General features: G+C 36.6%; 1 protein-coding gene across 2 annotated transcripts in view; it reads left to right on the top strand.

The window, feature by feature from the left end:
• Window positions 1-14,322, top strand: part of pds5a (PDS5 cohesin associated factor A) — a 210,302-nt gene that overhangs the window by 152,547 nt on the left and 43,433 nt on the right. For both annotated transcript variants that reach the window (XM_051928056.1, XM_051928057.1), the window contains exons 24-26: window positions 6,024-6,147; window positions 10,673-10,877; window positions 13,248-13,362. In XM_051928056.1, coding sequence (XP_051784016.1) covers window positions 6,024-6,147; window positions 10,673-10,877; window positions 13,248-13,362 — 444 coding nt within the window. The remainder of the gene's footprint in view (window positions 1-6,023; window positions 6,148-10,672; window positions 10,878-13,247; window positions 13,363-14,322) is intronic.

The raw sequence follows: 14,322 nt of genomic DNA on the forward strand, positions 1-14,322 counted from the left end.
ATGCAGTTTGTAAATGGTGGTTTTTATTATTTAGGGAGAAAAAAAAAATCCAAACCTACATGGCCCTGTGTGAAAAAGTAATTGCCCCCTGAACCTAATAACTGGTTGGGCCACCCTTAGCAGCAATAACTGCAATCAAGCGTTTGCGATAACTTGCAATGAGTCTTTTACAGCGCTCTGGAGGAATTTTGGCCCACTCATCTTTGCAGAATTGTTGTAATTCAGCTTTATTTGAGGGTTTTCTAGCATGAACCACCTTTTTAAGGTCATGCCATAGCATCTCAATTGGATTCAGGTCAGGACTTTGACTAGGCCACTCCAAAGTCTTCATTTTGTTTTTCTTCAGCCATTCAGAGGTGGATTTGCTGGTGTGTTTTGGGTCATTGTCCTGTTGCAGCACCCAAGATCGCTTCATCTTGAGTTGACGAACAGATGGCCGGACATTCTCCTTCAGGATTTTTTGGTAGACAGTAGAATTCATGGTTCCATCTATCACAGCAAGCCTTCCAGGTCCTGAAGCAGCAAAACAACCCCAGACCATCACACTACCACCACCATATTTTACTGTTGGTATGATGTTCTTTTTCTGAAATGCTGTGTTCCTTTTACGCCAGATGTAACGGGACATTTGCCTTCCAAAAAGTTCAACTTTTGACTCATCAGTCCACAAGGTATTTTCCCAAAAGTCTTGGCAATCATTGAGATGTTTCTTAGCAAAACTGAGACGAGCCCTAATGTTCTTTTTGCTTAACAGTGGTTTGCGTCTTGGAAATCTGCCATGCAGGCCGTTTTTGCCCAGTCTCTTTCTTATGGTGGAGTCGTGAACACTGACCTTAATTGAGGCAAGTGAGGCCTGCAGTTCTTTAGACGTTGTCCTGGGGTCTTTTGTGACCTCTCGGATGAGTCGCGTCTGCGCTGTTGGGGTAATTTTGGTCGGCCGGCCACTCCTGGGAAGGTTCACCACTGTTCCATGTTTTTGCCATTTGTGGATAATGGCTCTCACTGTGGTTCGCTGCACTCCCAAAGCTTTAGAAATGGCTTTATAACCTTTACCAGACTGATAGATCTCAATTACTTCTGTTCTCATTTGTTCCTGAATTTCTTTGGATCTTGGCATGATGTCTAGCTTTTGAGGTGCTTTTGGTCTACTTCTCTGTGTCAGGCAGCTCCTATTTAAGTGATTTCTTGATTGAAACAGGTGTGGCAGTAATCAGGCCTGGGGGTGGCTACAAAAATTGAACTCAGGTGTGATACACCACAGTTTGGTTATTTTTTAACAAGGGGGCAATTACTTTTTCACACAGGGCCATGTAGGTTTGGATTTTTTTTCTCCCTAAATAATAAAAACCATCATTTAAAAACTGCATTTTGTGTTTACTTGTGTTATATTTGACTAATGGTTAAATGTGTTTGATGATCAGAAACATTTTGTGTGACAAACATGCAAAAGAATAAGAAATCAGGAAGGGGGCAAATAGTTTTTCACACCACTGTATGTATGTATGTGTATATATATATGTATGTATGTATGTGTATATATATATGTATGTATGTATGTATGTGTATATATATATGTATGTATGTATGTGTATATATATATGTATGTATGTATGTATGTGTATATATATATGTATGTATGTATGTGTATATATATATATGTATGTATGTATGTGTATATATATATATGTATGTATGTATGTGTATATATATATATGTATGTATGTATGTATATGTATATATATATGTATATGTGTATATGTATATATGTATGTATATATGTGTGTATATGTATATAGAGAGACAGAGAGAGAGTAGTCTTACAAGGAGGAAAATTTCAATATCCAGATTTTCAAAGCTAATTGTTATATCCACTCAGACATGAAGTTGTAATTACTGCCAGAGGTGTATCTAACAAATACTGCCTTGTGTATGCTTATGCAGTCAATTATTTTGTATTTTATATTTGTAATTACTTTAGGTCACTTTGCAGAGGTCTATTTTTACTTGACATTAAAGATCCTTTTTCTGTTAATAAATGTTATAATAAAACCAAATTAAATCCACTGTTACTCAGTTTGCATAATGATAATGTGGAAGTGTCCAAGGGGGTGAATACTTGAGGCACTGTTATCACCATAATCATCATTTTAATAGTCATTTTCTGAGTGTACTCATGTTCGCAAGTATCCAACCTAAATTTTTTTTCCTCCTTCTCTGTGGTCCTGGACACCATGTGGGGCAAGGTCGATTCTTTTCATATCCGGTTCAGCTCCTTCAGTTTCTCCTCATAGCTCATTCCTGTTAGTCCTTGAATAAGCCTAATCACTGTTCTCTTAATATTACCTAGCAGTGTTGTCTGGTATGTTTTTTTTATAATATATATAGTATATTATATATTTGGAGACCAAAACTTTGTACAGTACTCCAGATGAGGTTTCACAAGCGTGGTACATAATTTAAGTACAACTTCCCATGTCTACTGTGATTCCTATTGTACAGTACTTTCATGTTTCAGGGCTCCCATTCTCCATTCAAACCTAACATTTCTACTTTCTATATCTAATAACTTGTGCTTACTTAAATTAAATTCATCTACCACAAATCTACCCAAGACTTTATGCTAATTCCCTCTGTAACAATTTATCCTCTGCAAACATAGCCAGCTTAATGATTGTTTTTATATTCTTGTCTAGATCCTTTATGTGTATTAAAAAGATCAGTGGCCCAGCACAGATCCATGAGAAACACCACTTTTAACATCACCTAATTCTGAAAAGTTCCCTTTAACATTACCCTTTGGTTCTTAAGTTTGAGCCAATTATGTGCCAATTTGCACACTGAGCCTGGAATTTCTCCTGCTTTAGTTTGATTGCTGACCATTTTTGTGGTACCTTACCTTTCCCTTCTGAAAGCAAAGATAAATATTTTTCCTCTTCTGTTATCATACACTTTTGATCCTTGCGCACAGAATTCCAGTATTTTAGTTAAAACATGACCTACCTCATCTGAACTCATGTTGAGTGTTTACTAATTCGCCAGTTCTAGACATTTGTTACTGGAGCTTTTCTTTAAAAATTGCTTTTATTAATTTACCAGTGATGCACATTAAGCTTACTGGTCTAGTTACTTGTATCAGCCCAATCACCATTTTTATACAACAGAATAATATTAGCTAGTGTCCAGTCTTTCGGAATTTCCTCAGTCTTCAAAGTTTTTCAAAAAATATGTGGTAAGGTTTTATATATGTACTCACTGCCTTCCTTAAGTACTTGAGGGTAAATGTTATTTAGTCTTAGTGACTTGTTTGATTTTAGCCTGTTTAATTTAAGCAGTATTTCTGCCTCTACAATTTCCTTAGTAGGCCTGTTAGTTTTAGGAGGTTTTTGGTTTTTTATTCAAGTTGATATTATTTGCTGTTTCACTTTTTCGTACTTTCCTCATACCTCTGGCATGTTTTATCATGCCATGATCAACTTTACTCAGCAAAAAATTGTTTACCATACTCCTTGGACCACAAGATACATCTTTAACCAACATTTTCCCTCATTTTTTAAATACGATGCTGTACACAGTCATTTCCATCACATCACCAATCTCCAGAATCCTCTGTCTCATCTTTCCCATCACAGAAGCCACCATGGACTCCATCATAACCATTGACACTGACTTCAACATACCCATATAAGCTGACACCCGTTTTTACTCCTCCCCTCACTGAGGTACCTAAGACCTTCATCAACCCTTCCTGAAACTCTTCACCACTTCTATCAACTATTTGACATATGCCAAGACTATATTCATCAGTAGTTTCTCAAAATTCATTCTTACAACTCCAACATGCTCGTTAACGTTGCTAGTGTCTTGAGGTTAGAGTATGTTCACAGTACCTCTTGCATGTAGTAAAAAGCAACTGAAGGAGTTTCCATACTTAAGGTATTGTACTGCAAATTAAATTTTTATCTTTGCAAATCATCATTACAAAGCATTGGCAGCCCATAATGCCCATGGGTACTCCTACCTTCCTCCATCAAATAGAATGTTGAGAAACCCCGTTTATAATGGCCTTAGACCTGATGTATTGTGGGTAGGCTGGTTTAATTGCAAGGATAATGATTAAAAGATAGTAAGAAAAACATGTGCAGGAGAGAGTATAAAAATTGTGGCTTTGCAGCCTTGGCAGTATGATAGAAAATCAGGTGAAGTTATGAAAGTACTGAACAAAAGGAAAGTTCATTTGTTTTCAGCAGAGGAACTGGAAAGAAAGGTATGAGAATCATGTAATGTACTAGTTGATGTGTCCGGAGAGCATGATGTCAATGCTAAGGTTGTGCACTTATGCCATAGAAATGGGCAGACAAAGTGGTCAAAATGAAGAGAATGTGTCAATAAGATAATTGCCAAACAACTTTTGTCTTCACATTTTTTGGTAACTTTTGTAGTAAATCTACACATTGGAACAAGTATTTTTGTGTCATAACCATCAGCATTTGAGTCTTCTTTACAGTGTGCTGTAACCATCTGTATAGCTCCATCAATAGCATTTAATTCATATTTTCTATGTTGCATGTAGTATGTACTTGTAGACCCTGCAATTAAGAGAATGTATACTTATTTTAATATGCACATTGGCATCTGTAGTTTTGACTGATATTCATAGTTTTTGTGTGTACAATAACGCCTTACTTTAGACTGTCTTCTTGGCACCATTTAGGTCCCTGAACAAAACCATGCCAAGACAAATAATTTTTTATTACAGTTAAAGGTAACAACAAAGAAAGGTACAGTACCTTGGAGATAAAAAATACAATTAGGGAATAAATCAAGATCAAAAGACCTTTCACACCTTCCCCCATCTGCCTCTTCTACCCTTCAGTTTTTATGGGGGTTTTTTTATATATTTTTTTTTTCTTTTTTATATTTCTGTCCTGATCTCTTGTCCACTCTCAACTCAACTTTAGGTTCACTGGTGCAGTGGCCACTGGCCTGTTGTAAGTTTGGTACTTCAAGGCCACTTCTGGTCTCCTCTGAAGTACTTCAGGGCCAGACATGTCTCTATAAAACCCCTGGTGGTGTTTGCCCAAAGTGTCCTGATTTTTAGCAAAAGGGCCAGACAGCCCTGCAGAGGCCACAATAACCACTGCCTTTGCCAGCAGTTACAAGGGTCAGGAATATATAGTCTTTTACTGTGCATTCCACACTGTCCTTCCAATATACTTGCATCTCTAATATAATTTGAGGGAGTGTCTTGCCTGTGTCGTCTTATGGAATCTCTTTAAGGGCAGGTTAGGAATGGCCTCTATCTTATGATACAGGCACTGACCCAGATTACATTTTTGCACCACTTGCTGCCAAAACTTCCAAGATGAACACTGGCTCTCTGTATTCATAAACTGGGTAATAGAGCAAACAAAACACCAGGATACAAATTCCATTCTTGTTTTGTTTGCTTTTTCCTGTTAGTTTAACCTAAAATTTGATACTTATATTATTCTGGAAAAGAATTCTACACTTTAAAAAATGTAGTAAAATATTGCATCAAATGTTTTGCTACTAGACTTTTTTAGAATTTTTTGCTAAATTTCCAGCTTGGTAATTTATTTGCAGTATTATGTGAATGATTGATTAGGTTTAATTTATCGTTGCTCAAAAATGTTGTGTAAATACTGTGTATTGAAATTAACTAGCCAATTGTAGGCAAAAATAAATTTTTAAAGTAAGATAAATGAGACCATCTGTACTTTACTATGATGATAAGTACTGTTTTGCTTTTATTTTGGTATGGTATAAAAATAAATGTAAGGGTGACAGACAATAAGTATTGACTCTTCACTTTTATTTTTAACAAGACTTAATAAAACTTTTATATATACACACAATGTACTGGGCCTTTTGAAAAGGTGTTACTTTTTTTTTTTTTTTTTTTAACTTGTATGTTTGTTAAAGAAGTAGTCACATGTGAGATGTTAGTCGGTCATAAAAATGTTCATTGGACTGTAAATTAATCACTATTTTCACTTTTCCAGCAAGTCTGACATGTCTCGCCTGCGACTCGCTGCTGGTAGTGCCATTATGAAGCTTGCACAAGAACCCTGTTATCATGAAATCATCACTCCAGAGCAGTTTCATCTTTGTGCACTTGTCATCAATGTAAGGATTTTGTAATGGTTTATCAACAGCCTGAATATTACATTTCTTCATCTTTATTCATAAATCTGTCAACTCAGTATTGAAATCCTGGAGCAGGTTTTGTGTTTTTTGTATTTGGTGCTGTTCATCTTTCTGTCCTGACCATAACCTATGTGTCTGTAGAGGATGCTGCCCTCTCTGCTCTTAAATGCAAAGACAACAAAACTCATCACTCAAGTAGCACTGTACATGCAGTTAGTTTTATTTCCATATAGTTCCATGTGAAGCCTGGGGTTGCCTGCAGCTGACATACTCGTCCTTGAGTCCAGGGGCCTCATGCATAATGCCGTGCGTAGAACTCACACTATAACATGGCGTAAGCACAAAAGCAGGAATGTGCGTATGCACAGAAAAATCCAGATGCAGGAATCTGTACGTACGCAAACTTCCACGTTCTTCCGCTACATAAATTCTGATCAGCGTGAAAAGTAACGCACATGCCTTCTGTCCCGCCCCAACTCCTCCCAGAATTACGCCTCTATGAATATGCAAATCAATATAAATAGCCTTCTGTGAAAAGACAATGGGAAAAGCACGGGGGAAAATATAAGAATTTCAGCAAATACCAAGTTGAGGCAAAGGAAAAACGTACTATTTGTTGGTTTAAACAGTGGTATAATCAACAACTAACGTGTACTAAAGTGCACGTTAAATTCTTTGTTCTGTATTTGATCTTCTATGTGCTCTGTGTGTGAATCACTACCTGCTTCTTAAACGGGCTTTCTCTTTCTCCGACTGGACACATAATCCATTACATTCGTGATATTACAGCTCTCTGAATAATTAAAATACTGAGATGTATACATGATATCTTTTTCATGATAGGACTTAAAGTATGTTATTAAACATGGGAACACGGTGGCGCAGTGCTTGTTCATGTCTCACGCAAGAGACTTGCTGCGCCATGCATGACCTTCGATGAAATAATTTATTACAGAAGTACTGTCTCTTTCAAACGTACTAACCTCCAATTCCTGTCCTTCCTTTTCTTTCTCCAAATACCCAATCGCCACACAATCAGCTCTGTAATAGACGTGAAGCCATTTGTAAGCTTAGAACGCCGATTCTTCAAAACTTTTAAGGAACATTGAAATATCTTCGTAGTACATGTTTAATTATTCTATCCGTCTATCCTTCCAGTGTCGTGTCAGCACCAGCAATAATACAGCGCAAGGCAGGAGCTATCCGTGAACTAGCTAGCGCTGCGGCACCGTGTCCTCACATGTTTAATTATTAACAATACAGATTATTTAAATGAAGTTAAAGTTTTATCTATATACTATAAGCAACATATTTTGCTGCATTTCATCTTAAAAATGATATCGTCATCATATGTAAATACGCGCTTTATAAAGTGGTGCAGGTTGTGCAATATTATAACTGTAGTGCAAGTTTACAGTGAGGTGATTGTACTTATAAGTACAAACAGTTCTACAAGGAGCACTTGATGGACTGATTGAGTGCATTTATAGTTCTTGGGATGAAACTTTTTCTAAACCGCGAAGTCCGTACAGGAAAGTCTCTGAAACGTTTTGCCATGGCTGAGGCAGCGTCTGCTTCATGCTGTATACTGATAATTCTCTTTCCAATTAGCTGCTGCTGTGATTCCCCACTCAGATACAGTGATATAAATACTCCGAGTGGTGCAGTGAGAGTAATATGGAAAAAGATGATCTGCTGTGGCAACCCTTAACGGGAGCAGCTGAAAGAAGAAGATGATGCATTGAGAGTAACAACGCTAAAGCAGTTAGGGTATTTGGAATACTATGGCTATTCCCTGGACCATTATATTGCTGCAGGTTAATTACACTCAGATGCATTACACTAATAAACAATATGCAGTTAGTTTCAGTGTATTTATAAAGCCGCGTCAGGAATGTGGGTCTAAGAAAGAAAGGGTGACCACACAGGAACAGTAGCACTGCTTTGACGCTGGGTGCCGCCAGTCTGCAAAACCGAGCGGAGAAATTGCGTATGCCAGGGCATGAGGTACTGTGGAAAAGTGCGTGGCTTTACGCCAAGTTTAGGTTTTATACATCGCGATTTGAGCGTGGAAACGTTCGTACGCAACATTTCTGTGCGTACGCACCGTTTATACGTGAGGCCCCAGGATATCGATAGTCATAGACCAAGTTAGACTAGTACGAATGAGAACACAGATTAACAAGAGTAGTGCAAAACTGCATTTTTTTTTCTCCCCATTCAAAGTGTCAAAAATACAGTATGATTTTTCAATAAATAAAATCCACAATAAAACACTGACAAATTTTAAAATTAATTAATTAATCTGTTAAAATCAAGGTTAGATTTGGTCTTCAAAAGTTACTCTTCCCAGTGCTGTACATTCACTCTCCCTCTCTCTGCCCCCTCTTACTTCACTCACTGAACTTCTAGGTATAAACAGGAAAGTGAGAATCCAAAACAGCAGCGCCCAAATGACTGTCCCAGCCATCTTTCTGTTGGTGTTTGACAGGACAAGCTTAGCATGACTCTGTCTTCCACTTGCCTTCCTAAGTGTCTGCAGGATCCCCAAGAGCCCTGATTGCTCCTACTCTCTACTGTTAAGCAGGAACGATCTGGTCCACCTGAGGAGCACCTTTTTCCATTCTCCTCCGTGTTGCTTTCCTGACCGTTTCGCTTCCCTCAATCTGCAGTGGCTCTCAACAGATTATCTTCTCTCCTGTCCTCCTCCTCCTCCTCCTAAATTTTAAATCTTCTGTTTCACTTTTTTTTACCTGCTCTATCTTATCTTATCTTATTTTATTTGCTTTTTCCATACCGCCCTGACTTTTGCTTGTGTTCCTGATCTTCTGACAGCTGAGTCTTTTTTTGTTAATTTCTTTATGAAAATCTCCAGAGTTGAGCTAGCTCTCTGTGTAATGTGTTTGATTCCTGTATTATGATTTGATGTTAAATACAAGTTTGGTATTTTTCAAGTTGAAGTTATTTTTTTACAATCATGGTGTATATTAATTTCCTAAATGAAACTGTCTAGTAAAGTAAATCATTTATTTTATAAAATACCAAGCCTGCCCTTGTGTTTTGTAATGGATAAAAACAACACTTGAATGCAATGTGAAACCAAAAGCATTAATATGTTCTTTTTTCAAGCCAACACTGTTATCAAGTACTGATTTGCATTTTGAGTTTGCACACAGCATATCCATGTCATTTTCAGAAGGAAAAATAAACTATTTAGTCTAAGATTCAGCCTTAAAAAAGAAGATAAGCTTTTTGCTTCACTTTGCTTCTCGTCTTCCTCTGTGGCACCCTTTAGGCACAGGGGCATGATTTCATCTTGAAGAGTCCTCTCCAAGCGCTGTATTTGATATTATTGAATGTTCATGTCTAGATGTGAATTCTCTTTTCTTTAAATGGCTAGATAATAACTGAAAAAGTCAGTTTTTCAATTATATGCTTTTACTATATGTAAGCTTATTCCTACCATTTTTTGTTTATATTTTTGCTTTATTTCGTAAACGTATTGCCTACTACTGTCACTATAATCATCCACACACATTCTCTCACTAGCTTGCCGAAGTAAGGTTGAGGATGTGAATAATGTGTAATCAAGTGACAAGAAATGATAGGCATACATTTAGCTCAGGCTGTGATTGTTAGATGTGATCTGAACAGTAAATGAATGGTCAGCGTCCTTCCAGCCTTTGAATGTAAAACTGATAATGAAATCTGCTCTTATCCAATTTATTCTTCCTTATTACTATAAGTGATTGTAACGTGTATTTAAATTCCTACATGTAAGCTTACAAAAATTGTTTGTTGCATGCTTGTTTTTTCTGCTTCCTCCTTAATCCAATTAAAAACGTTAAAATATTTTTTATATCCTATGTTAATATTATCTTTGCTTTTACTCCTATTCCCCTGAATTTCCCTTGTATTGCCTTGAATATTTATGAAGCGCTTTGAACATGTGAAAGGTGCTATATAAATGTATTATTATTACTACTCAGTGCCATGAGTTCAGGTCTGATTACTAACCTGGCTAGTGACTGTATGAAGTCTGCATGTTTGCCCTTTGTGTATGTGGACTGAGTGCATGTAACTTCATTTTTTTGTAGCTGGATATTAGTGTGTCAGTAAGAACTCTTAATTGCCCAAATCTGTTTATTCCTACATATGTTGTTAAATTACATTCTCCCAGTTTAGGCTCATAGGGAGCTATCCTAGGTTTTTTATGCTGCTTATTAAGTAAATGATCTGAAATTTTGCTGGAGCAGATGTTCAGTATTTTTTGTAAATGGTATGCTTTAGAGTGCAGTTTCATGTGGCAAATATATACCATGATTGGGAAGAAATAAGTTTGAATTCAAAAATACCAAACTTGTACTTTTAAACAATTCCAAACGTATTACAGGATTTTAATAAATTAGAAAGGTATTATTATTCCTTGGGCAGTTTTATCATATAAGACTTATTAATTTTGCATTCTCTGTGGGTTTTTTTTTTTTTTTTTTCTTAACCTTAGGATGAATGTTATCAAGTGAGGCAAATATTTGCTCAGAAGTTACACATGGCTCTTGTGAAGCTGCAACTACCTCTAGAGTATATGGCTGTTTTTTCTTTATGTGCCAAAGATCCAGTAAAGGAGAGGAGAGCTCATGCTAGACAGTGTTTACTTAAAAACATCAGTATCCGCAGAGAATACATCAAGCAGAATCCCGTAACTAATGGTAAGTGGGGTTTTTGTGTTTGTTTGTTTAACAACCACCACCAATCAAATTTAGTGCTTTTGTTGTCTATGATTTTTTAAAATTTTACATGCATGGCATATTGTTGGATTTTCCATATTTCTACTGATTTGAAAATTCCATGTTAATCCCTTAGGTTTTAAATTTGGAGCTCCAAATTGTTTTATACTCTGTATAGTGTAAATGTCTTTGCATATGAAGAGAAGCCAAGTCCAACTAGCAATCGCCCACTTAGTGTGTTTCAAGTTAGCCTGAGTTGATGATGAAAAAGAGATATGGAGCATGAGACTGTTACATACAAAGCATAAGTGTTTAATTTCTTTTTACATCCGGCCATTTGTTCAGTTTCATATGCCTTAATTTCCAATGATTCCAACAGCTATTACTAGCAGTTGGTGAAGTAGATTTCTTTTAAAACTGCAGCGAAAACTTGTGTGTTTGCTTAGACCAGGATCACACTGCATGACTTGTAGCATAAAGTACTTGGTCACTACAGTTGCTTGATCTATTTGCTTTGTGGATGTTAGATTACATAAGTAGGGAATAACAGTACACAACTTTCTCAATTTCTCAGCACGTTTAAATTTCCAAAGTATTACTAGCTCTTTGCATTTGGAGAGCCAGTTAACTGCTTTTACCATTCAGGTGGCTGTATAAATGTTTTCCATGGATGGTGAGTTCATTCTCCATATTGGCCCATCTTTCTACCTTTTCCATTCTCTGAGTGCTATGACTCTAAACTTAGACTGGCATTCACAGAGACTCACTGCCACTGTTCACAACTTGCTAAGTTTATGCAAATGAAGGCTGTGACTGAAACTTGCTAAAAAGGTCCTGTGGTGTGAACTGTAATTTATAATTTGCATGATGAAAATATTTTCCCAAATGTGTGTTGTTTTTTTTTTTGAGCATGTTATGTTTTTACTTTAAATAATTAAATCTTTGGGTCTGAAATACCTCATTTTACCTGGGCTAAAATAAGGTAAGTTACAAGATTGGTTGAAGAGCAAATCTGAAAGCGCTTTTATTTAGTTTTGTTCCCTGTGGAGTATTAGTTTAGAATAATTTTCATTGACCAGACCTCTCTATTCACAGCAACAGTCCACTTGTACACCAGTGCCATTTGAAATTTTGCCATTTCCTTAGTCTGTTGGTCAGTCTCTTGTTTCATTGTGCTGTCCTAGCAAGAACCTAACCCCCTCCTGTTGAGTCTGTTCTTTAGTCCTAGTGTGTAGAACAAACCCCCTTCTGAAAGGGAAATGTGGCATTGATCTGGGGCTTCAAATTAACATCCTCACTGCTTCTCACTTACCTGTGAATTGCTAAACTGTATGACAGGTCATCGTGAGATAGGCTAAAAGGACAGCCTCAGAGTCAAAGGTTTAACGTTCAAATCCCTAAGCTGTATACTGTCCGTGCCTCATGTGCTTTCATATCCAGTCGATGAAAATTACAAAAAAGAATACACATGATAGAACATTGACTTTATCTTTCTTCCACCTTAAACTGATTCATTTTATTGTCAAGAATACAGAACAAATACTCAAAACCCACCTGCCAACATTACCTAGAAGGCCACCCCCTTTGACGTGATTGCTTCCTTTACAGCTGGTGTCACCAAAGGGTCCTTGGATTGCTGCCATGATAGGCACCACCCACCCTTGGCCCACAAGTTCATGCAGCTGATGAGAGCAAAGCAGGTGAGCCTCAGATTGTTGGTTCTCCTTTAACTTTTTTGCAGGGAAAATGTGTAGCTTTTCCTGGGGGGAAAAAAAAAAGTTGGTGGACCTACAGCCTGTCTCCAACCCTGTTGATTGTTGTTTTATTCCCATTTGTGTTCAGTGACAAGCATTTAGGCAGCAGACTGTTGGTCTTCCTTCAGTTTTTCTGGTAGTGAAAGATGCATATAATAATGAATATAATTCTGAACCAGACTGGAACTGAGTACACATTTTCTCTGTAAACTTGAACTGACAGCCTGCCTCCCTCTTCGCTCACTCTCTACTCCGGACCCCATCCAAACCCACTTGCGCTCCTTTGCGATGTTCTTTGAAAATGCAGCAATTATGTGTAATGTCTAGCAATGGCACTGATTATAAAATGTCAAATAAGTGCTGAGCTTCAGACCTCTTAAGGTATGAATTTAAACTTTGTTTTCTACACATTTGTATTTAACAAAAAACTGAGCTGTCTAAAGTCTCAGATGTTTTTGGTAACTAATAAAATGTAACTATTTTAAATTAAAATTAATACTTTGCAGGTTTATTCATATGTACAGTATATGCCTTGACCTCTTTCTTATTGTGTAATCATTAAGTGAGTTTTTTTTTTTTTTTTTTTTTTTGTATTTAGAGAAGCAGTTATCCCTGTTGCCGGAATACGTTGTTCCATACATGATACATCTTCTAGCAAATGACCCAGATTTCACTAGACCTCAAGATTTTGAACAGCTCCGGGACATTAAAGAGTAAGTGAAATTAATGTCTGTCACCTGCATTTTTTTTTTCTGCAAAATAAGAGAATTAAGTTTTTTTTTTTATTATGTCACTCTTTATATACATTTGTAGTGATTTATTTATACTGCTAAAATATGGTAATGTTTTTATTTTATCATAAATATTTTGACCAGCAGTTGTTTTCTTACTCTGCATTGTGTGTTACATGTTGATTTTCTGCATAGATTCTGGTTTTTTTTGGCAATAATTAGATCCATACCTCTAGATAGTTAAAGAATGAGATAAGTAAATTTAGTTGCACCACCATTTTTGCAAATTAGCTTGCATGAGTTTTTCCTTCCATAAATTGAGCAGATACCCCAAATGCTAGATGGAAACTCTGTGTGGGAGATTCACAAGTAAGACAAGTTTGTTGAAATGTGATGTATTTTAATATACAAAGAAATGTGTATGTGTATATATATATATATATATATATATATATATATATATAATATATTTGCAGCTGGAGATCCACGAAGGGAGAAAAAACGAATCACGTATCATAAAATAGTTTTTTATTCCTGAGCTTTCAACCCCTATCAGGGGTCTTCATCAGAGGATAATGCTTAGACTTACAAGAATCAAAGGCAATATATAGCAACACATTCAGTGTTGGTGGGGTGGGGTGGGTGGAGGTGACTAAGTCAGTATGATCAAGGGGTGGGGGGGGGGTATAACTTAGTCACCCCCACCTAACCCCCCCCCACTGAATGTGTTGCTATATATTGGCTTTGATTCTAGTAAGTCTAAGTGTATATATGTATGTATATATATATATATATATATATATACAGTGGGGCAAAAAAGTATTTAGTCAGCCACCAATTGTGCAAGTTCTCCCACTTAAAAAGATGAGAGAGGCCTGTAATTTTCATCATAGGTATACCTCAACTATGAGAGACAAAATATGAAGAAAAATCCAGAAAATC

Source organism: Erpetoichthys calabaricus, chromosome 5 (assembly GCF_900747795.2).
Source record: "Erpetoichthys calabaricus chromosome 5, fErpCal1.3, whole genome shotgun sequence".
Taxonomy (NCBI): Eukaryota; Metazoa; Chordata; class Cladistia; order Polypteriformes; family Polypteridae; genus Erpetoichthys; species Erpetoichthys calabaricus.